Below are 21239 nucleotides of genomic sequence, written 5' to 3'. Positions count from 1 at the left end.
CTGCACCGAGCAAAACACAGAGTAGTGCCCGAGAAGGAAAATTGCAACTTGTCTGTAACTCACCCTAGGACATGTTTTTTGGGATTAGCGTTGTTGGATCCTTCAGAGCTAGAACAGCAGCAGAGTGATAGTCTAATCTCTGACTTTTGTACCCAGGGATGTGGTAGCAGCCATGACGCTGTCCTTCTCAAACCCGTTAGCTCTCTGCTCTGCACCTTCAGCCCCTGCAAACCCTCTGTGACTCTCCTGAATAGTAGGAGATGGGCTGCAGTTGCCAAATATGCCTGGTTTTGATCATTCTCATTCAGAACAAGGAAAAGGTATCCATAGGAGATAAAACAGTGAGAGTGATTCAATATGTGGGAAAATAAATTTTTCTCAGTTGAAATGAAACTCTGGCTGTGCTGGACTTCTGCTAGTGCAAATAAGCATGCTCCAGGGCTTCCCAAAGGTATCTGCTACCACCTTGTTGGTTATGGGGTTTTCATGCTGTTCTGTAACACTTGGCTGATTTCTGCCCACATCAGCCAGGCATGTCAATGAGGAAGGAAGGCGGATCAGCTCAGTGCACCTTAGCATGAATTAACTCTGCTGTTGCTATTTATACAGGGAAAAAAAATCCCCTGTTTACTCAGTGCTCTAACAGAAATGCTGAGCTCTGTCATGCTGGTTGCAAGATGCATGTAACAGCTTCCTCTGGGCTCCTGCAAGGGTACAACTGCATTTTGGGTGTGTGCTGCAGGCAGCCAACAGCTTCGCTCCCTGTGCTTCCCACACACATTCCCAGTGCAAGACTGCTGAACTGGCTGCTGTCATCTAATTTGGTCCCCAATTTGACTTGAGCTCTCCTGTCACCAGCGAGTACCATGTGCATGTGTCCCGGCATCTGCCTTGCCTGGCCCCTGCACTGCTAGGGGAGAGTGGCGAGGCAGTGTTAGCTGCCTTCTAGAGCTGTGATCCCTCAGCCCTAAATCTGAAATGGTGTCACTCCCAAGGGTGCCTGGGGGCTCCTGGGGCTCTGGGCTGGCACTGCTCCTTCCTGCTGCAAAGGCTTCCTGTGGTGATGCTGGAGATGTGGCTGTTGCTAGCTCCCCTCCTTCTCTGCAGCTTTTTCAGAGGGGTGTTGGAGGTGGCTGTAGCTGGTTGCTTGCTCCCACTCCTATGCAATAGTGTTGCCCTGCCAATGTGGTTACACCTGCCAAAGCTCCTGTCCCCGTGACAACATATGACTTGGGGCTGCTCACATCAGCTTTTCACACGGCATATTTGAGGCTGAGAGACTGTTTGGGGCTGTAAACAAGGTGTGATGGAAGGTTTGGGTGTGATAGGCCTAGTAATGTAGTGAGCAAGGGAGGTTTCAGTTAATAACTGCACCAGAAGGGCATTCCCATGTATCCTGAGAAAGCTTGCACAGTGCAGACCTTCAGCAGCATGTCAGCAGCCATGTGAAGGGGCAAAATGCCCTTTTCCTGTATCTTCCCTGGGCCAGACTGGGCAGAAGCGGGCAGGTGGGCAGTGAGCTGGGGCAGCTCCTCTGGCCCTGAGCACTGCAGGTGACTGGGAACTCAAGCCATAACTGAGAAACACAGGCCCCTTTTAGGCTGAAGACAAGGCTGTACGCTCAGTTTCGCCAGTGCTTAAAGAAGCTTTGTTCTCTGTGCTGGTTGGAGGCTGATTTCCCAGTATCTTAAACAGAAATCTTGTTTTTAGCCTTGGTAAAAAGGCTTTTTAATTTATAAAGGCACAGCATTTTTCTTTTTCTTCCTTCTCCCCCTCCCCGCAATGACTACTATTCTTTGGACAATGCCGCTCTTTGCTGCGTTCTGCTCTCGAGCTTCTATTCCTTGATCACTGCTGAAAACAGAGTTTGTCACAATCGCTTTTTTCTCTGGAACTTGCTGTTAAACACCAGCTATTCTTCACCTCCCACACCGTAATCACACTCGCTGGTGCCTGTGAGCCGAGAAGTGCTAGTTCATGTATTGGCCTCCCTCGCCCCTCGGCAACCCAACCCAGCACTCGGGTGACACTTTGGCCGTGGGGCAGCAGGTGCTGTTGCCACGAAGGGCTCAAGAAATAGCTCTGGGTGATTAGTGAAGGACAGGCTGTTGCATTATCACATCTTTGTCTTGAAAAGATCCCCTTTCACCACACAGGTTTAAAGCCAGTCCTTTCCCCCTTTTTACCTCCAGGCTGTCAGCTGCAGTAGGACACAGAGGGGATTGCATCTCCTGCAGGGCCAGCAGGGCCCCCACCTGTTCCTCTTCTCACTCATGCGGGTAAGGAAGGCTCGAATTGCCTCCTGGGGAATTGGACAAAAACCTCTTGGAGCAGCTGGTTAGAGAGCTCAGGAGATGAGGCCCAGCATGAGGCCCAGAGGTGGCCCATTGCCATGAACTAGTCTCTGCCTGAGCCAAAGCACAGGGGAGCATCCCGGTCACCAAGTCACCCTTTCCTGGTGCCATCATCTATGCCGAGGGGCTGTTGTAAGGCAGGAAGACCCTTGCTGTGTGCTCAGAGAAAAGGTTGTAAGGCTGATCTCGCAAGAAGATGAAATTTGGTTTGTCCAGTTATATGTTTTTCATGGCAGTAAAAAGAGAAATCTGGGAGGTCACCCGAGACAGGAGCCTGGGGCACCAGCATCTCCCTGAACACCGGTCCTCGTTGTCCCCTCTATGGTAAGCGCAGCTTACCCCCGCTCTGGTCCCTCGTCCTTGCCAGCGAGGGCACTGTGGCCTGGCCATCCCAGAGGTTTCTTCCAGCTGTGCTGATGTTGCGTTTGAGTGTGGAATTAAAGAGTTGAGAAATAAAAATGTTCACGCCGAGAGTTGCTGTGCTTTAATGTACAATCAATAGTGCTGCTAATCACTTCTGAACATCTTCTATCCTTTTGTGCTCAAAGCCATCATTTAAGCTTCATGAGACATTAGACACTCTTTGTAACTTGCGGCCGGTCCAGCTTTTGCCTTTGGGTTTGATTTTGTGAGCAGTCTGAGATGTCTTCCTCAAAAAGGGTTGATGCAAAAGCACCTGCTTCCTCTTTGGGCCATGTTTTACCAGCAGAGTCAGGACTGGGGGTTTTCCCTACTTCATTGTAGCAACTGCTACATCTTTTAGGATTAATACCAGCTCTCATACAAGAGGAAAAAAATGCAATGGCTGCGTTGAGCTCGCTGTCTCTCCAGCTCTCTGCCCATGACTTTCTCCTCCTGTCACAAGCAGGGCAGCGGCAGCACGGCCTCTCCTCATCCACGGGCGGCTGATTTACAGCACTAAATGCGAGGAGAGAACGAGGCCACTGTCACTGTGAGCATGAAGAAGGTGAATTCAATGTTGAAAAACTCAGGAGAGAGAAAAGACCTCAGCTAACGGTGGGAACCCAGGTCGCTGTGCCGGTTTTCCCCTTCTGGCCTGGCCCCCATGACGTGGCATTTTTCTTTCCACCACACTGCCGGAGGCGTCGAAACCCCTCACGGAGCGGAGGTAACTCGTGCTGAGGGCCCAGATATTTGCAGTGAGTAAAATCAATCCAGCTCGCTTCTTCCGCTGCCTGAGGCACACGCAATGGGGGAGCCGGGCTGGCCCCGCCGGGGCTGGCGGCTGGAGCGGAGCCGCGGGGAGGCCGCCGGGATCAGCGCGTCCCTCCCCGGTGCGGGGGGTAGCCGGGGGCGCCGTGGCGGCGGCGGAACCCCAGTCCTGCGCTCCGGCGCCGGGAGCCGCCGCACTTTGGAGGGATTTTCGGCACCACCCGGAGGGTCGCGCCCGCCCCGGCGTCCCCCCTCGCTCCCCCCCTTCCCGCCCCGCTCCCCGCGCGCTGAGGGCGCGTGAGCCGGCGGTGGCCGGCGATTGGCTGCGAGGCGCACCCCGCGGGCCGCCGGGCCGCGGCCGCCCGCCGAGCGCCATTCACGGCGCTGCCCACTTGCACGCGCCGAGCCTCATTCACAAAAACTTCATTCATAAGCGGCGGCGGCCGGGGCTGCGGCGGGGCGGCTTGGGCGGGGTGGAGCGGAGCGGAGCTGCTGCCTGGCGGCTCTGCGGGAACCAGCGCCCGAGGCGCAGCAATATTCGGTTGTTTCTGGATTATGGTGCTGAGGGGCTTCCCCGCAAGAATTAGCGAGCCTGACGCCGAGAGCTGCCGGCGCCGTTCAGCGTTTTTCTTAAAATACGGGGTTTGTGCCTGACCGCGGGGCGGCGGGGGGATGCTCGTCGTCTTTGGGGCGGCCGGCGGTGGAAATGCAGAGAGCCGCGCACCTTACGGGGTTCACGCCGATCTGAAAACGTGTTTGAGGCTGTAGCTCTTTTGCTCTGCTTTGTGTGGAATGCGCTTGAGCCTCCGCTGCAGCCAGGACTGCGCGGTGAACGGTGCTACAACTGTGAGTCGTCGGAGCTCGGCGGGATCTAGTGCCTGGCTTGAGGCAGGAATGAAGGCAGGTTTGGATAGCGGCTCTTCACCTTAAGCTGCCGTACCTTTATACTGCTTTTATTACTGCTTACAGAATACCAAATGACCATGCAGTTTTAAGCCTCGTCAATTGGGGAAAAGAAATCACTCGAGAGGGAGTCATCAAAAATATCCAATAAGTTTCTGGTTTTAAAATTGTTTGACTTGCTTGATTTCCATATAATTAATCTACAAGAGCCAATTTATGCAAGAGTATCCAGTTACAGAACTGCCAAGGCTATGAGAGAACGCAGCCAGCAAAGCCTCGGTGGACACATCCTGTATGTGGGGTTATTCAGACATCCAGGAATGCTGCACAGGGCTAAGTACAGCCGATTCAGGAATGATTCGATAACATCCCTAGATGAAGGTACGCAAAATACATCTTTAGATATCAAAGGTTCTTCTTCCTCTTCCCATTCTTCAACACCTAATTTACTGACAGAAGATGTCTCCTTGGGGCCACAGGACACCTGCACCACCCTGTGCACACTGATCCCCCGGATGGCTAACATTAAGCTTGCTAACCCCTCAAATCTGCCGGGGCTGAAAAGCTTCTGCCTGGGAGTGAAAGAGGTTCCCAGAATTAAACTCACGGAGTGTGTGACCATCCCGAGCAGCCCAACCTCGCCTGAGATCAGCTGCCTCTCAGCCTCTTATCCACAGCCGGACCTGGACAAGCTGGCCCTAACCCCAAAACCGGCGGGTGACTGCACCGTGCGGGTTGCTGAGGAGGCCGCTCCTGTGGGCAGGCAGGACAGGACCCTCACCCAGAGCGGTGAAAATACGGGGGAGCCAGGAACCACCTATAGTGTGCGGGTGAGTGCTTCTCCCAGGGTTTTCATTCTCTGACAAAGCAAACCGTGCAGGCGGCTGCAGGGTGACCTCTGTGGTCCCACTCCTGCAGACAGTGCCTCAAACCACAGACTTCGCCAATGTATTTCCTGTCCCCTGATGTATGTAGGGGTGTGCTGTTGAACTAAGGGAGTTAAAAGGCCCACAGCCGTTCCTAGAGGTAACACAACATCCATTTCCAAAAGGCTATCTTTAGACTCTCTGAGGAGTGCAGAGGTCCTCTGAATTGCAGGAGCAGCAATTCAGACAGGGTTTGCTCTGGCCTGAAATGCATGTTGGAGGGAGAAGGAGACCCACAGAAAGGGCTTCCCATCCTTTGCAGAGCAGCTCCCAGGCACTAGATGCACGCTGGCCCATGCTGCTGACCGGTTTGCCATGGGTGACGTGGGAGAGTTGCTGGGACCATTGGTGCTGCCCAGAGCACCTCTCCCCTGTGCCTCCTACCCTGGGAGGTGAGCGGGCAGGATGCAAAAGCCACCCTCCTCCTTTGATGCTATAGGGCGGTGTTTGATTTTCTTGGTGATGATTGTGTACAGAAAACCCTGCCTATTTCTTCAGAAGACACCCTGGAATATTTTTTATGTTGCGGACTGGGTTTGATGGGTGTCATCTTCTAATTAGCATTCAGTGGCCAAGAGGAGACCATGCCTCCTAGGTTTGGCGCTTTCACTCCCTCAACCCCTGCCACAGCTGGGAGCTTTTTAATTTTCTTTTCCTCTCTGGACTTCATATTTCTGTGCCCAGACCTTTCCATTTGTTAGCCATTGCTTCCTTCTCTAAACTCTGAACCTCTGACCCTGCACATTTTAGTGCTTACGCTTCACCTGTCAAAAGCACTCCAGGGCAAAAACCACCCACTGGTTGCATGGAGGGATCCAGTGCAGACCATGGGGAGATAGCAGAGAAAGCTGTCTAAACCTGCTTTGGAAATACTCATGCAATGGCTGGGTTGGCCGAGGGGTCCTGTAGCTGTCACAGCCCTCATGCCTGCCCCTGATATGCAAGGGGGAACCACAGGAGCAAGCCGTACAAGGAGTTATTAACCAGCATCTATTCCTCCTGGTGGGCTGCAGGCAGGGTGCTAAGAGAGCATGTGTGTAAGATCTCACTTTGGTGTACAGGAGGTATCAAAATGGGCCAGAAGGAGTAAAAAAACCATAAGCCGTGCAAATTTTGTGTCTCCCATGTGATGTTTTGCAAGTAGGAAAGTCTAAAGAAAGGTGCGAGGCCAACAAAAATTAATCAATCAATCACTCCCATTCCAACTGCAGCAGGAGGGCAGGCAAGTCAGAGGGGAGAAAAGCAGCATGGGGAAATAGCAGTGTTCACCTTTCACCAAGCAGGAATGAGACACCTGCCTGGCATCTGGCAGCAGTGGCACAGCTGGTTTGATGGGTTATTGGCTGAAATGTGCCGGTGTCCCAGCACAGCACCAACCGCTGTGAGTGGAGCAGTAGGAGGCCCTCGGACGTTCACCTGGGGCGCAGCAGATGGAGGGAAGGGCTGCACTATTTCATCATGCAAAGGCCACCACAGCTCCAGATGCTAAGCTTTTGGCCAGCTCACAGAAAGGCCTGTGCTGATGGATGGCGCCCAGCACCTGCCGCATGGGATCTGCCTTGTGTGCTGCAGTTTGAACAGCACCCTATGCAGCAGAGCTAGTGATTAAGGCTTTGAAGTACCTATAGAGATTCAAATACTGAAATGCTAATGCCAGAGGCAGCTTAAAGAATTCAGTTCCTGGCACAGGGAGGAGACAATGAAGCACGGGGGAATTTCCCAGGTTTCCGTTGTGGCTCAGGGCCAAGAGCAGAGGCACTGAGGTGTTACCTGCCATGGAGCACATGAGCAAGAAAGACAGAAGGAAGAGCAAAAAAAGAGAAGGACTTGATGGGAAGGTTGTGTGAAGCAGGGAAGGGCTTGTCCCCTCCTGCTGCTTCCCAGGTTGTATTTCCAGTATGGTTTTTCTGCTGGTCTTTCTGGAAGTCAGGACATTTCTCAGGGAATCTCTCTGAAAGGGCGTTGCTGGCAGGAGCCTCCCAACACAACGGGGAAGTGTTGGCTGCACCTTTCCTGCATCATCCCACTGTAGTTGCTCCTGTGGCTGTGGGCTGCAGGAGCCAGCCCAGGAGAGCTGCGAGAGCATTGCCTATTTGTGCCAAAACATGTCCTGGCCAAACGCTTTGTGTTTTTTTTTCAACCAGCCCCTTTAATAACAAGCAGGTCGGTAAATAAGCAGCCTGGGGGTTTTGGGGCCTCTACATCAGAGCATGGGCAAGGTGCTCATTTACCCAGGGACCACGATGCTTCTCCAGGAGCTTGCAATGAAGCCTCAGAGGGCTGGGAAGCACAGGGCTGCAGTGTGAAGGGAGCGTGGGATGGTCTTGCCTGGAGGCACAGTGGGGCTGGGAGACTGTGGGGCTGGGCAGCCATGGGAGCTGCTCCCAGTCCTTACCTAATCCTCCCAATCCTTACTCCCTCCCCTGGCCCTTGTCCTCATGCCTCCTGTGCTGTCCCCATGCAGCTTCTGGCACTCTGTTAGGGTATAGGATCACTGGGATCTCCCCAGAGACCATTTGAGGAAGAAGGTCAGGTGTATGTTACAGGGATTGCTGCTACTGGAGATCTTTGGCTTTAAAAGCTTAATCAGAGTCTGAAGAGGATTTGGTACTTACGTGGAAATGATCTGCAGTTATTTTAGAAAGGCAATAATATGGTGAAGTAACAAAATGCCTTAGGGCAGAAGCTGTTCCATATGGACTGGATTGAGGCAGAAATTGTCTTTCAGGGGTTGGGTTTAGAAGAGGCAATGCTGTGACTCATTGTGTCTCCCCAGGAGGGAGCTGTGGCTGTGCGTGGCTGGTGCTGACAGGGCACCTGTGCTGTGGCCATGTGTCACCTGGGCCCTGGCAAGAAAGTTGAGACCTGTAACAGCACCTGTTCCCCTCAGATGCTTATGCGAATAATAATTAGCCCAAATAGTCATATTTAATAGGAGGCCGGATGGCTCTGATTCCCACACTGTTTTCTTTCAAAACATACTTTGTACGCAGTTTGCTGCAGGATTTACAAGATGGATATTTACCTTGTCCTTGTTCATGTTCTGCCCATTATGTGCCTTCCCACAGCGCCGCCCATCTGGAGCTGAGCTTGTCTCTACACAGTGCCCATAGCAGCCATGGCACTTGTGTCTCCTGCTGGTGTTCATTATGGCTGTGACAAGCCTGAGGAATATTCCAAGAGGCATTTGCCGCCCTTGCTCTTGCTTGTTAGGGAGTGCCAGGGATGTGGCTGCTCCTGAACAGGAGGATGAGACCTGGCTCTCAGCACTGTCCCACACCAGTGGCCCCTCTGAGACCAGTGAGAACCAGCAGGATGGTGTTACTGCACCTAACATGGAGTAACGCTCTGTGGCTAAGCTTAAATCAATAATACATGAGTCTTTGAGAGGTGATGTTCAGGTTAGTAAGTAAATGTGCTATTTAAAATACGGAAGGGAGATGCTATTGCCAGATATTTTAAAGTATAATAATATTATAGTGAAATAATGTGGTACTCGTTATTTGTAGCATCCTTTGTGATAAAGGATAGATATATTGGAGTTTTACCAATATATAGGTCAATTCTCTGCTAGCAGTTTGGCATACATATATATTTAATGAGTTGCTAGTCTCTAGAGTAAAAGGAGCTTGGCTACTGCACATGTAGCAGTTCAGAACGATGTGAAGTATGTCCTGAAAGGGTGCATGTGGGCACCTGTCCCCTGCACAGTCCTGATTTTGTCCATGGAGGCTGTGACTTATCAGCCTGGGGAACCTGCTCCCTGACTCTGTGTGGCAGGGGGGTTCAGGGCAGCCCCTTGCTGTTCCCTGGCAGCTGCCAGCACATCTCTGGTGCTCAGGGCAGGGAAATAATTAAGGTGTTTCAGCTGCAGCTGCTTCCCTTGAGCACAGCACCCTGACACTGCACCCGGAGATCTGCTCTGGCCTCAGCACCCTGTGTCTCCTATTGTAAATAAATAACTACAGGCTTATGTACAGCCGGGGCTTTTGCAGGAAGGAGATGGGCTCTAGTGATTCATGGCTTCAGAGCCACAGCTGGGTATTGTGAGCTGGGGGCTCAGGGCTGTAGGTTGCTGGGGTGGCGCTTGCTCTGCCAGGCGCAGGTGGACGGGGCGTGTGGCAGCCCCACAGCACCCACCGGTGCATGCCTCACCCCGCGGGGCTGTGCCTCTCCACAGCCAGCACTGTTTCCAAGGCCCACCCGCTTCTCTGGGTGATTGCTTCTTAACAGAAACCTGCAGGTTTTTAGGCCATTTGCTTTGTCACAGCTGAGAGCATGGGGACAGGGCAGTTTTGAACCAATTCTGTTGGAGCTCTGGCCTCAATACAGCACTGCAGAAAGTGTTTTTTCAGCAAAAAACTAAATAGAAAGGAAAATGCGTGTGTACATTTACAAAATTTTCCCTGGGTTTTTCTCAAAATTAATTTAAAAATCGAGAATGGTGAATGAAAGGGTCGAACTTTCCCAGGAGAATTTTTCCATTTAGCAGAAGCTGTTCTTCATCACAAAAAGCCACAGCTTGCTGCCCCTTAGGGAAGAGGCCATGCTGCGTGGGCAAGAGGAGCGGGACAGACCAAGGGCCTTTCTCTCTGTCTGCACCACTGCTGCTACTGGGAGGAAGATGAGAGCAGGGCAAGCACATGAGCGAGGTCCTCTGGCACTTGCCATCTCCAGAAAACAGCTGTGCAGGGACTTAGGCTAGCACTGAAACACCACTAATGTTTTTTTTCTGTGTGCTTAATGGTCATTAGTGGGCTTTTTTTCTTCCATGAAGCTGTCCAGTCTGTTTTTCAGCCGGTTTGCCTGGGTTTTGTGCTCTCTCGTAGGTGGCCATGCCCGTAGTGAGGCACGGCTGTTGCTGTGGGCTGCCTTCACCCCTCCACTTCCCTCGGGAGGGATGGGAGAGCAGTCTCTACTGGCTTCGCTTTTGGCTCTGGAAGGGGTTGGTGTTTGCTGGAGGAAGCTGGTGTGGTAGGCTGAGGAATGAGGTGGTTAATTCTCCTGCAGGGTGCAGACCGGAGCCAAAGCTCTTCATTAGCAGCCTGACTGGGCTGCTAACAGCATTACATAGCATCAACCCCAGCCCAGTGAAATGCTGCTGTGTGCTGTAGGATGAGCAGCCAGGCTGACTGGCTGGTCGGCAGTGTGGTGCAACCTATGAGCTGACAGGAATGCAGTGCCACTGCCAGGGTAGCTGAAGCAGTTTTTGCTTTCCAGTGGACAAGTGGCTTTTCAGCCCCAAAGCTACCGCAGGCAGCATCTAAGGAGGAACTGAGAAAACTTCCCCACAAGAACTACAGTGATCTGTGCATTGCTCCTTCCCTGCATCCCTGGCTGGCTCCTGGCATTGTCTGTGGAGGGAGGCCAGCGCTTCACCTTCTTGCCAGGGTAAAAGCGGGGGGATCTCCATTGTTACAAGACGTGAGAGCCTGTCTCTGAGGCCGGAAGCCAGGCACAGGGGGGACACCACCACAGCTGTTACAGGCAAAGTCATATTTCCTTGGTGTAAAAGGCAGAGGCCTGTCTCCTCATAACTCCAGTGTCATCATCCTGCCACATGCTGGTGGCTACTGCTCGCTTCTGCTCCATCTCTCCTCCCACCAGATCCATCAAAGCTAGAGGTGAGTGATTTAAGCAAATCAAAGCAAAACTTGACCACTGCTCTGCAACCACCTGCCCTGCATGGCAGAGAGCTGCACCCCCAGCCCAGGGGTAGCACCTACCCTAGGCAGCCCTTGCCTGCAAGGAAAGAGGGTGGTGGGAAGCTCAGAAATTGTTTTCCCCCCACTTTAAAAGCACCTTGTTAAAGCAGTGCTGGGAAAAAAAATGCTTGCATGGGAGTCAGCTCCCCGTCGTGCTCACGTGCACACAGCATTGCTGCCTGTGGTGGGTTTCTGCCCAGGCGGCTGTGTTATGTTTTTAGGAAATTTGAACCTAGTCTCACATATGTTTGGGCAGAGGCTGTTTAGTGGCAGCATGTTGTCTGACTGCCTCTGTGAGCAGAGAATCCCACCTGGATTCTCTGTTAGTTGGCCATGGAGTCTGTAGGAGCTGATCTTGGCATTATGCATGAATTAATGCCTGTTAGCTAACAGTTAAAATTGCAAGGCTGCAGCTGTATTGTTTAATTAGGAGCTCTGTGTGCTGTTCCCTGTATTATTCCTGCTGGTGAATCACTGGCTGTCATTCAAGCTAGAGCTGGAGAGACTAACTGTGTTATGGCAGGGAATGGAATGAGATGTGGGTCTGGATTAGAGGGTGCCTGAAAAGCTTATTCAAACGAGTCCTTACTAGTGCCCTCACATCTCCTCCCACACAGTCCCTTATCCTGTTCGCAGTCACTCTCTATCATCTCTTGTAAATAGATGTGAAAAGATGTGTGCATCTTCAGTAACCAGCCTTCTGTCCCCCCCACCTCCCTGCGATCCCAGTGATGCAGAGGAACTGCAGCCAGCCCCAAATCACCCTCTGGATTCAAACACTGAGAGATAAAGCACCCTGGGTGCCAGTGTTTTCCCTGGCCCCTTGCAGGTAGATGGGAGGACAGTTTTGTGCACGTCACTGTTAGAGGACCCGTTCCCTTTCCAGCAGGGCCCAGTGAGTCTCTCCTCTCCTCTCCCTCCAGAGAGCTGTTGCTTGTCCTGGCAAGAGCTGCTGACAAATCACTGGGGTCAGCATCCCCTTTCATTGATGATGCCAAGTTTTTAGCATTTGGCTTGTTTCAGTGTTGGCATTTTATTTTTCTATAGGTAGCTGAATTCTGCCGTTAGATCTGTGCTTGTTGCCTGGGGCTGATTACAGCATCCTTGTGCCTGTGTCCAGCTTGCTTCAGCTTCCCCTAGCAGTTTGGTGAAGCCAAGCCATACACCTCTTTGTGGGCTTCAGAATATGAACCCCTTCCTTGGACACCACCTTTGAACCCTCAATATTGCTATTGCCACATTACAAAAACACCTGGCAGATAGCTTGGGCTGGGGTGAGGGCTGTGCATGGCTGCAGCTGCCTCTCCTGCTGCTGCTGCCCTGCCGATGCTTTAGCTTAACCCTCCCTGCAGCAGGAAAGCAGGAGTTGGCCTCGACCCTGCATCCCCAGGCGAGCTCACTAGCTTTTGTGGGAGGTGCTGTTTGGGGTGTACAAGATGGGGAGCGGGGCACCACCTGAACTGGAGTCCAGGTGCAGGAGAAGTCTCTGAGACAGGCAATGCTCCGACACATGGGTCATGCTGCTCCATGGACTCAGCTATAGAGGGCTTAATCTTTTCCATGTTTTTTTTTTCTTCCTCCAAGAATGTCTTTTTTCTCCTTGAATAGGCTTCTGGTATCCCATTGTCCTTTATGTGCTCCATGTCTTTTCCCCGTCTCTGTGACACCAAATTCCTCTGCCCCAGTCCCGTGTCATTCCCCTGCCCAGGGGTCTGCTGGTTCTCTGTACCCTCCTACTCGGATGTGAAGGTTCAGCCATTACTAACTGTGCTGGTTTAGATAACCAACAGCAGCTAAAATAAATGAGAGATGCAGTGAGGTGCCATGTTAATGCACATCCCTACTCAGGCTTTTAAAGGAAAAAAAAAAATCTTTTGTGAATCATTGATAAGTTCAGCTTCACTCAGGGTCACTTATGCAAAAACCTAATATTGATTTTTCATCTTTGCTTAGAGTAGCTTCCCACGCATCTGTTCAGGATGCAATGGGGACTCACTTATCAGTGTATGACTCACCTACTCTAAATTTTTCTTTTTCAAGGATAGAGGAGCCAACCAGCTTGCAGGATGCTTGACCTTGTACTGTAGGATCAGAGGTCTCTGCTGTGCTACAAGCTAAGGCTCTAGACATATTTTCCATGTTTGCTTTGTTACCATTAAGCAGGAATATCTTTAACAAGTAAGATATCTCTCTGAGTCCTTTACAAAGTCATTAAATGTTCATTAGGGAAGCAGTTCTGCTAACCCTTCAGATTCTTATTGATGTCCTTCCAGGGCTCTGACCTAATTCTGGAGTTCTCCCAAGGGTTACATTACTATCTGGAAAGAAACAAAAATAGGGATAATACAATTGTTGTGGAATCCCTGCTTTACTGCACACATACATGCTCTTTTTAACACACATTCATTTCTGAAAGTCTCCAAAGCTGAATCAGATACCTAAATCCAACCACCTCTGAATGGCCCAGCAGAAAAATCAATTCACAGGCAAAGCGAAGCAGAGGAGGCAAATACAGTACCCTTCTCTGGACAGAGAGTGCTTCCTCTGTCCATTCAGAACAAGAAGATAGAGCATGCATGTCCCTGCTTGGGACTTCCAGGCTATCTGTTGTATCCCAGAGGCTTTGCCTTTCTGCAGGAGAGGTCTGTGCAGGCAGGCTGTAGCTGCAGCCCATGGGTACTGTGTGAGCACTGCAGGATGTGCCTGAAAGCCCTCCAGGAGAATGCATTGTGGAAGAGGGGATGCAAACTGAGAGACTCAGACTTATGCCAGCCTTGTGAAATGGAGATGTCAGGGTGCTTCAACAGCAGAGAGATGTATATCAACAGAAATGCTGAAAGAATTAGTGAGATACGTTTTGGGAGAGGTAAACTCAATGGATAGACTTAATCTAGCACACTTCATTGAGATGAAAATGTTCCATAGGTTTGTACATAACGTCAAAGGAGTCTCTGGGCTGACACGCCATCATGTTTTTGATGTTTCTGAAAATTAGTCCTATGCAAATCCCAAATGAGTACAGGAAAAGCTCCCAGATCTGCCCATACAATGGAAGCATGGGAGTCAGCCTCTAATTTAAAGCAGGTCAGTTTATAGTGCAGGCATTTAAGAGCTGTTGCTATGAGCTGGAATTGCAACTCTACCTCCTTCATCTTCTGCAGAGGTTATTTGTCATCAGATGTGCAGCACCATGGAGCCAGTGGTTTTCTTCATGCCTAGTAACACCTCCCACTGTTCTGAAGGGACGTTCAGCTCTTCTGCACAGAGTTTCTGTGTGCATTGCTCTCGTGAGGCTTCCAGAGCCCCTCTGCTCCTGGGGAGTTTCCCTCCGATGTTCATGTATTCCTCCCAGCTCAGTGCCAGAGGCTAATCAGTAAGAATAAGCAGAACTGGAAAAAAGGAGTGATCGGATTTTGTGTCCCCAGAGTGTTGTTGAAGCCACTGCTATCTTTATTGCTCTTCTCTACACTTTTCAGTAAAACAAGATCTACTTAGGAAGCAGCATTAGGATGGCTGATGTGATTTTCCATTTAGACTGTGGTCCTGCATATACTTAGTGGACTGAAATCACATTTGCTTCCTTCTGTGATCCTCCTCTTACCTGTGTGCTAGATATTAACGAAGTCCTCATTTCGTTCTGTCTCTGTTTTCCCCTAGTACATGGGCTGTATTGAAGTGCTGCAGTCAATGAGGTCCCTGGACTTCGGCACGCGAACTCAAGTCACCAGGTAGGCAGTATCAAACTGAAAGTCAGCCCAAGAACGAAAAGCCTGAGCGCTAGTTTCTGTATAAAGCCAAGGGTGCATGCCAAACTCTGAGACAATTTTGAATAGGAGTTTGCATGTTTTGTTTTGTTTTTCCCAAGCAAGGATTTGAATTATTTGGTCATTACAATAGGCTATTTGCATTGGAAAATGAATTGTTTCAGCCACAGACATAATTTCTCTCCCAGTTCTTCTGGATGCAGAGAGCCTTCCCCTGCAGTTGCAGCACAGTATAGACATCCCCAGCTAGCTGGGTACCAGCAGCAGGCAGGCCACGCACGTGGGCTCAGTGCTGCCCGCACAGCTCACCCAAGACACAGAGTAAATCTGCTGGTGCTGCCATGGCTGCGGGTCACCACGGTGATGAGCCTGGATGCTCGCAGGCCTCTCTGCCACGCTGCTTCGCACCTGATGCAGAAAGTGCCATCGGCCCCTCAATCTAGCAAGGTCATATAATGAATTTTTATAAAGACAGGTTACATCGCTTGGCCCCATCTGCACCAAGGCGAGACTCAGCTGGAAGTGAAGTCACACGGAAAACATGTTGAAATACAGCCATTTCCAACTGTACTGCAGGCTTAAGTTTCCAGGCTGAAAACCAGAAGAAGATGGATAATTCACTCTGATGCAAATGAATGTGGTTTAAATGTGAAATATTTTGTGGTCTTTTGAAAAGCTTGCAACTTCTGTTGCAGATTTCTGCCTGTCGCTGGGTGTAGGTTATTAACATATGCACATGTGGGGTGTTGAAATACCCTGTCAGGAACAGAAAAGCCCAGTTTTATTTTTACCCTTATTGTTTTAAGTCTGTCTGTGCAGGAGTGTTTGAATTTTCAAAATAAGCACCCTCTTTCCAGCTCAGAGCACTGGATGCTGCTGGGATGCACTCATGGTCCAGCAGCCAGGGCTAATGCTCCTCTGGGCAGCCCCAGCAGCCACCTGGCATCCTGGCACCTCCAGCGGCTCTTTGGAGGGGTGGGTGGGCGCGGCATATTTTGGCCCGGCCTTAGACATGTTCCCTCCTCCCTTCAGCTATTTTTCTGGCATGGTTCCTGCTGAGAATGCCAGGAGTGTGGTTGAGGCTTCCTGTGCCTGCCCAACTCTTCCTTCCTGCTGCTGGATGATTTACAGATGCTATTCTGCTTCCTCAAGTGCTCATGTCAAAGAAATCCTGGAGAAAGGAAAGGAACATGAAGACATAAGTGTTACACATCTACCTATTGACTCCCAGACTTACCAGCTATAAAGGAAGAAGCTGAAAAACTTGAGCCCTTAAATGCCTATATACCACACTCAAAAGCTGCCTGATTTGTTTTATATTCAAAATCAGTGGTTGTTGACATTTACAATCAACACAAGCATGCACTCACCCAGTTCCCCTCAGCCTAGTTGTTCACTGATCAAAAAGAGCCATGTAGTACACTTAGCCCAAAGCAATCAGCCCGGCGCATTCAGACCAAACCACTCTGTTCTTCAACAACCTCGGCCAAAGAGTGAGGTTATCTCCCGTTTGTGAGACACAGAATGTATGCTGCTGCACTTACAAAACAGAGCCTTGGAGTGTTTGTCTGGGAAATAATGGATGTGAATTACTGTGTGACAAGAGCTCGCCAACTTAAATTTGGCCCAAATGGTAAGGTTTTGTTAACCAGAGCTACGTGAAAACTTAACAATGGCAATATTTCCATCACCTAAAAAAAATGCCACTGCTGACCTTAACAGGCTCTTCTGTGCATGAGAAATTCAAAACTTAAACTGTTTGCAAACTGAATGCTGAAGTGCTGAGCTCATGCATGCAAACTTTAAAGTTCAATCGATTACAAGCTGACTGGAGCAAAGATGCCATTGATTATTGCCCTATTGTTCTCCCGGGGGAGTAAGTTTATAGACGGCATGCACAATGCACCAACCAAGGAATTATTGGAAATGATCCTGTTTTAATTATCTCTGTTATTTGTACTGGGGGTAAAAAACCATTTTTACTCCAATGGCATTTCACTAAAAGAGGCATCTTCTGTTTTAAAGGTCTTTAATTATGCCTGCTCCCTGCCTTGCTTTATGTGCATTTGCATTCTTAGCCTCCTGATCTCTAAAATTAAAGATGTTATTTACCTACCTCACATCAATGTTGGAAAGATCAACAAACTCATGTTTGCCGAAGTGCTGTGAAGAGTCAAGAGATGAGCGTGGAGGATTTATTTTCTAGTTTCTTGCTGAACTTGCATTTTCACTCCTTTACCAGGCACAGGGTTGGGGAAGGCAGAAAGTGGCCTCTCCAGTGCTAGGAATGACCATAAGGTGCAGAGGTGCCCTATGGCCATCAGGCTGACTGACTGCAGCGTAGCAAGGGAAGGGACAGGCACTGAGGTGCTCTCTATCCTTGGTGGCTGTGCAGTGAGGAGGTTGGCAGAGATTTCCCTGCAGCAGTTTTCCAGCTCTCTGCCATTGCTCGCCTGTGACCCAACTCACACGCTCTTAGGACATTCCTCCCATTTTGCAGAAAGTTATGATCCCAAATTCCATGTAGATGGCAAGAGTAACACCAAAAAATAACAATAAGGGTAACAGGTTCCTCTGCTTGAGATGCCTTGTATTTTTTTGAACGGTCACCCATAAATGTGCTGTGCTTGCTGTTCTCAGTACAAGACATGTTTGGGCTGTTGCCCTTGTGCTGTGGCAGGTCCTGCCTTTGCTTGACCCTGACACGCACTTCCCTTGTCCAGCCCTTCAGCTCTTTTCCTCATACTCTCCCCCTTCTGTTAAATCAAGCTTATTATTAGTCATTATATTTGGGCATTTATGGGAAAAGGGATTCTGTATCTCAGGTCAGGACGTTAACTTGCAAACTTGAAAACGGTCAGGCAGTGAAGGGCGAAGGGCATCTGAAACGTGCTGCTGGGGATGGCTGGTGGAAGAAGGCTGACTTTGGAAGATTCATTTCAACTCTGTTGAGACGCACAATCGCTTTCTGTTAGATAGCATAGGCAGAGCTTAAAAGCAAATCTTCAACAGCATGCTTCCTTGCTTACATCAGCCGATCTCTTGTCTTTTACTCTCATTTGGGGGAACAATAAACAAAGCAGCTCACTGTTACTGCCAGCACAGCGCTCTCCCGCATGCTCTGGGAGGAGAGGGAAGGAGTGTCTGCCACGGGTTTCACTGCAGAGGTGCAGATCCAGAGAAAACCTGTAGACTGTACAGATGATCTGATCTAAAGGCTATGGATGCCAAAAACGGGGCTGTCCTTGCCACTCTGTCCTGTCCTGGAGCCCTTGCTAAGTGGCTGCAGCCTGGCTGGAAGGCTGGCTGCTAACCCAGCGGGGGCAGAGAGCGCAGTGCCCTGTGGGTCTGCACCAGGCTTCTTGGGGAGTAACCAAGAATTCCCTGTACTGCCAGCTCCCGCAGCGCTCAGCCACACAGGGGTTGTGTCACTGTCCTGGTTCAGTGCGTCCCAGCCCAGAAAGTGGGGAGCTGCCTACAGCAGAGTACTCAGGAGCCTCGGTGTCCCAGCTGAAGAAGGATGGTCCTGCCTTCCCATCCCCATCCCACCTCCCAGATCCCACAGAGGTGCCCCCAGGAAACTGTGCCAGCCTGGATCCTCACCGAGCTGGTGCCCAGCAGAATAACACCTGGGAAGCTCCCTCTGCAATGGATGGGCATCTGCTGGGGCCAGGAGGGGAACCTCTGCTTCTGTGGTAGGTCTGCTGCTGGAGACAGCCCAGGAGACCAAAGTGCTTCAGAGTAATATTTTTCAGGATGGTGAAAAGAGCTGATCCAAATCTCTCCCTTTCACTACGGAAAATGAAAACTGTCAATGAAACAATGACCAGTTGATGTAATCGTTTGGGCACTGCAGGACCAACAGTCAGTGATTCCACCTCAAATGGCCGAAGATGCCTGAGGAGTTGAGAAGCAAGATTTTCTTTGCCTTAAACTACAATAGCATTTAACTTTCTCACAGCTATCCTGATTTCATTCTGTAGCTCCCAAGGTTGAGAAGAGCTGCTGCAGAGTACACAAGTGGAGTTATCTCATTCAGGGTGATTTAAAAGAAAACCAAAAAAAACCTTCAAAGTGTTTTGCTTTGGAATGAACAATGAGGAGAGAAAGAAAAAGCAACAACGTGACTGGAATAACAAAGCCACATTTTCTGCTAATGCCTCAGGTTTGGAAGATATCAAAGGGACAAGCAAATGCCAGAACCCATAAGGCTGCACATTCATCCAGGAACAAGATGATGAACTGTGCAACCTATGCAGAGGTATATGCTATCCAGCAGATCTAAAAGCAGAGACTTGCCCAAGAAAAAGAATGGCTGTAAGAACGAATTAGTAGCAGTTTTCCAGGAAGAAAACACAGATACGGTATATCCTATTTCAGGTTATTGTGGGCATATCCAGAGTTTCTTTTCTTCCTACTGTACAGTGCAGATTCTAGTTCAGGTCCACCTGCCTGCTGAAAATGATCAAAGGTTAGAAGTGTTCAGCTGTAGCAGCAAGGTGTTACCAAACTGCTGCTTTTCAGATCTTTGAAATAATATTAGAGAAGGTTTGTTAGATCATCTGGAAGACCACCCAGAGATACGCAGCAAGAAATGTCTGTAAGAAGGTGATTTCCCCTACCAAAGAAAGGTAACAGAGACTATAAAGTAGAAATTATTTACCTACTTTTTGGTTCCTGTTTGCTGGACAAGTGCTTCAGAGCTTGGTGAAGTGACCACACTGGCTTGTACAAGAACGAGGTCTGTTGCTGGCAGTATTGCCTACAACTCCTTATTCCACATGGGCTGTCTGAAGCGTGCGAGAACTCAGTTGTCACCAAAATAGATGACTTCCCTGTTTTCCCAGTTTGTTCTGTATCTGGTTTTCTTTCTAGGTAGAGATAGACTTGAAGGCTCCAGGTAGTCTTAATGTCTTGGCTCTGATTTTAATTTCCTTTAATATTGAATGAGAAGATGAACTCTCATTTTCCAAGTTGATTATTGGAATCTGCAAGATCATCCTGCAGGATGCCTTTCCCATGAATTTTTTTTAGCTTTGGCCTTTCTACTAGTAATACCTAAATAAAACAGGAGCTAAACAAGAATGATATCAGGAATTCGCTGCAAAATCATATTTTCAGCTGTGCAGAGGTAAGTGCTTTGCTTTAAAGGCTAAAAAGGGGCAGCATTTAAAAAGCTGTGTTTCTGACCCATCTTGTGTAGCCCACGAAGAGGTTCATTTTCTTCCCTGCTGTTTTTACTCAAAACATATTAATTATTTTGACATGGATGAGGTCTTCATTCATTTTACAGTCTCCAGGTTGAATTTCTCAGGATGTTCTTTGACAGGAGTACTTGATGTACCATCACTGATCTTCAGTGCTTTAGGCACCTAGCCCATCAGCATAGAAGTGTCTGTGGGGCACTGAGCAGGAGGCAGCCGCGATGCTGTGGTTCACTGGCGCTGTGCTGGCTTTACTTGCAGTCTGATCTGCTCCCCAGGCACAATGCAGGGTCCTGGGGGGACCACGCTCCTCACCAGGGCACCTCTGCTTCATGGGACATATCTGCCTGGAGCCTCTCACTGATACTTTTCAGCCTTTCTGAACCAAAACTTTATCAGGAAATGAAGCCCAGTGGCATGTTCCTTCCAAGCACGTGCCAAGATCTGAAAACTGACAAACTTTCCTAACTAGCTCGTTTCCTAGTTAGCTCTTTGGGTAATAATCCAATAATATAAACAAATGATTAAACAAATTAATTCCCTTCTGCTTTAGAACAAAACAAAATCCCAACCCTTGAAAAACCAAGTCTGAATTAAGCTGTGACAGAAAGGCTGAGACTATGACCTTAAAACAAAATCACCCAATGTGGGAACTGAAGCCTGGGAGGGTGACTGGGGGATGGTGGTGCAGCTTGCACAGTCCCGCGGCAGAAGGCAAGGGCATCTGGAGAGGTCAGGAGCTGCAGGTCAGACAGGGGTGTCTAGGCAAAGTTAAGGAAACTTGCTAAGCACATCCCAGCCCGGTAAGTCACCATTTTTCCACTGACTTCAAAACAGTGAGTATCATTCAGGGGAAAGCCTGCGACTGCCAGTGAGAGGGTTTTTTCCTGCTACTGTGCCAGACTCAATCAGGGCAGTCGAGTGCTCCATCAAATGTCCAAACCAGTCACGTGCCAGAGCATATATCAGAATTGTCTTTGTTAAAGTGTGGAAAACAAATGCAGTGCACCACTATATTACATTAGATGTGTAATTTAGCTGTCTTTGATATAGACCACAGAATCATTAAGGTTGGAAAAGACCTCTAGGATTGTCAAGTCCAACTGTCAACCCAACACCACCATGCCTCCTAAACCATGCACTGAAGTGCCACATCTACACATTTTTTTGAACACCCTCAGGGATGGTGACTCCACCACCTCTCTGGGCA

At 49.6% G+C, this 21239-nt stretch overlaps 1 protein-coding gene across 3 annotated transcripts in view; it reads left to right on the top strand.

Moving 5' to 3' along the window:
• The first annotated feature begins 3415 nt into the window (after positions 1-3415).
• Positions 3416-21239, top strand: part of SHC4 (SHC adaptor protein 4) — a 34952-nt gene continuing 17128 nt past the window's right edge. For 2 of the 3 annotated variants that reach the window (XM_075100412.1, XM_075100411.1), the window contains exons 1-2: positions 3857-5260; positions 14719-14789. In XM_075100412.1, coding sequence (XP_074956513.1) covers positions 4682-5260; positions 14719-14789 — 650 coding nt within the window. In that variant the 5' untranslated portion in view covers positions 3857-4681. Of the gene's footprint in view, positions 3484-3856; positions 5261-14718; positions 14790-21239 lie in introns of those variants that run through there. The other variant, XM_075100414.1, reaches the window with a different exon arrangement.

The sequence above is a fragment of the Phalacrocorax aristotelis genome, chromosome 7 (assembly GCF_949628215.1).
Source record: "Phalacrocorax aristotelis chromosome 7, bGulAri2.1, whole genome shotgun sequence".
NCBI classification, from domain to species: domain Eukaryota; kingdom Metazoa; phylum Chordata; class Aves; order Suliformes; family Phalacrocoracidae; genus Phalacrocorax; species Phalacrocorax aristotelis.
Note: the sequence above shows the minus strand (reverse complement) of the source record. Positions and strands in the feature narration are given on the sequence as shown.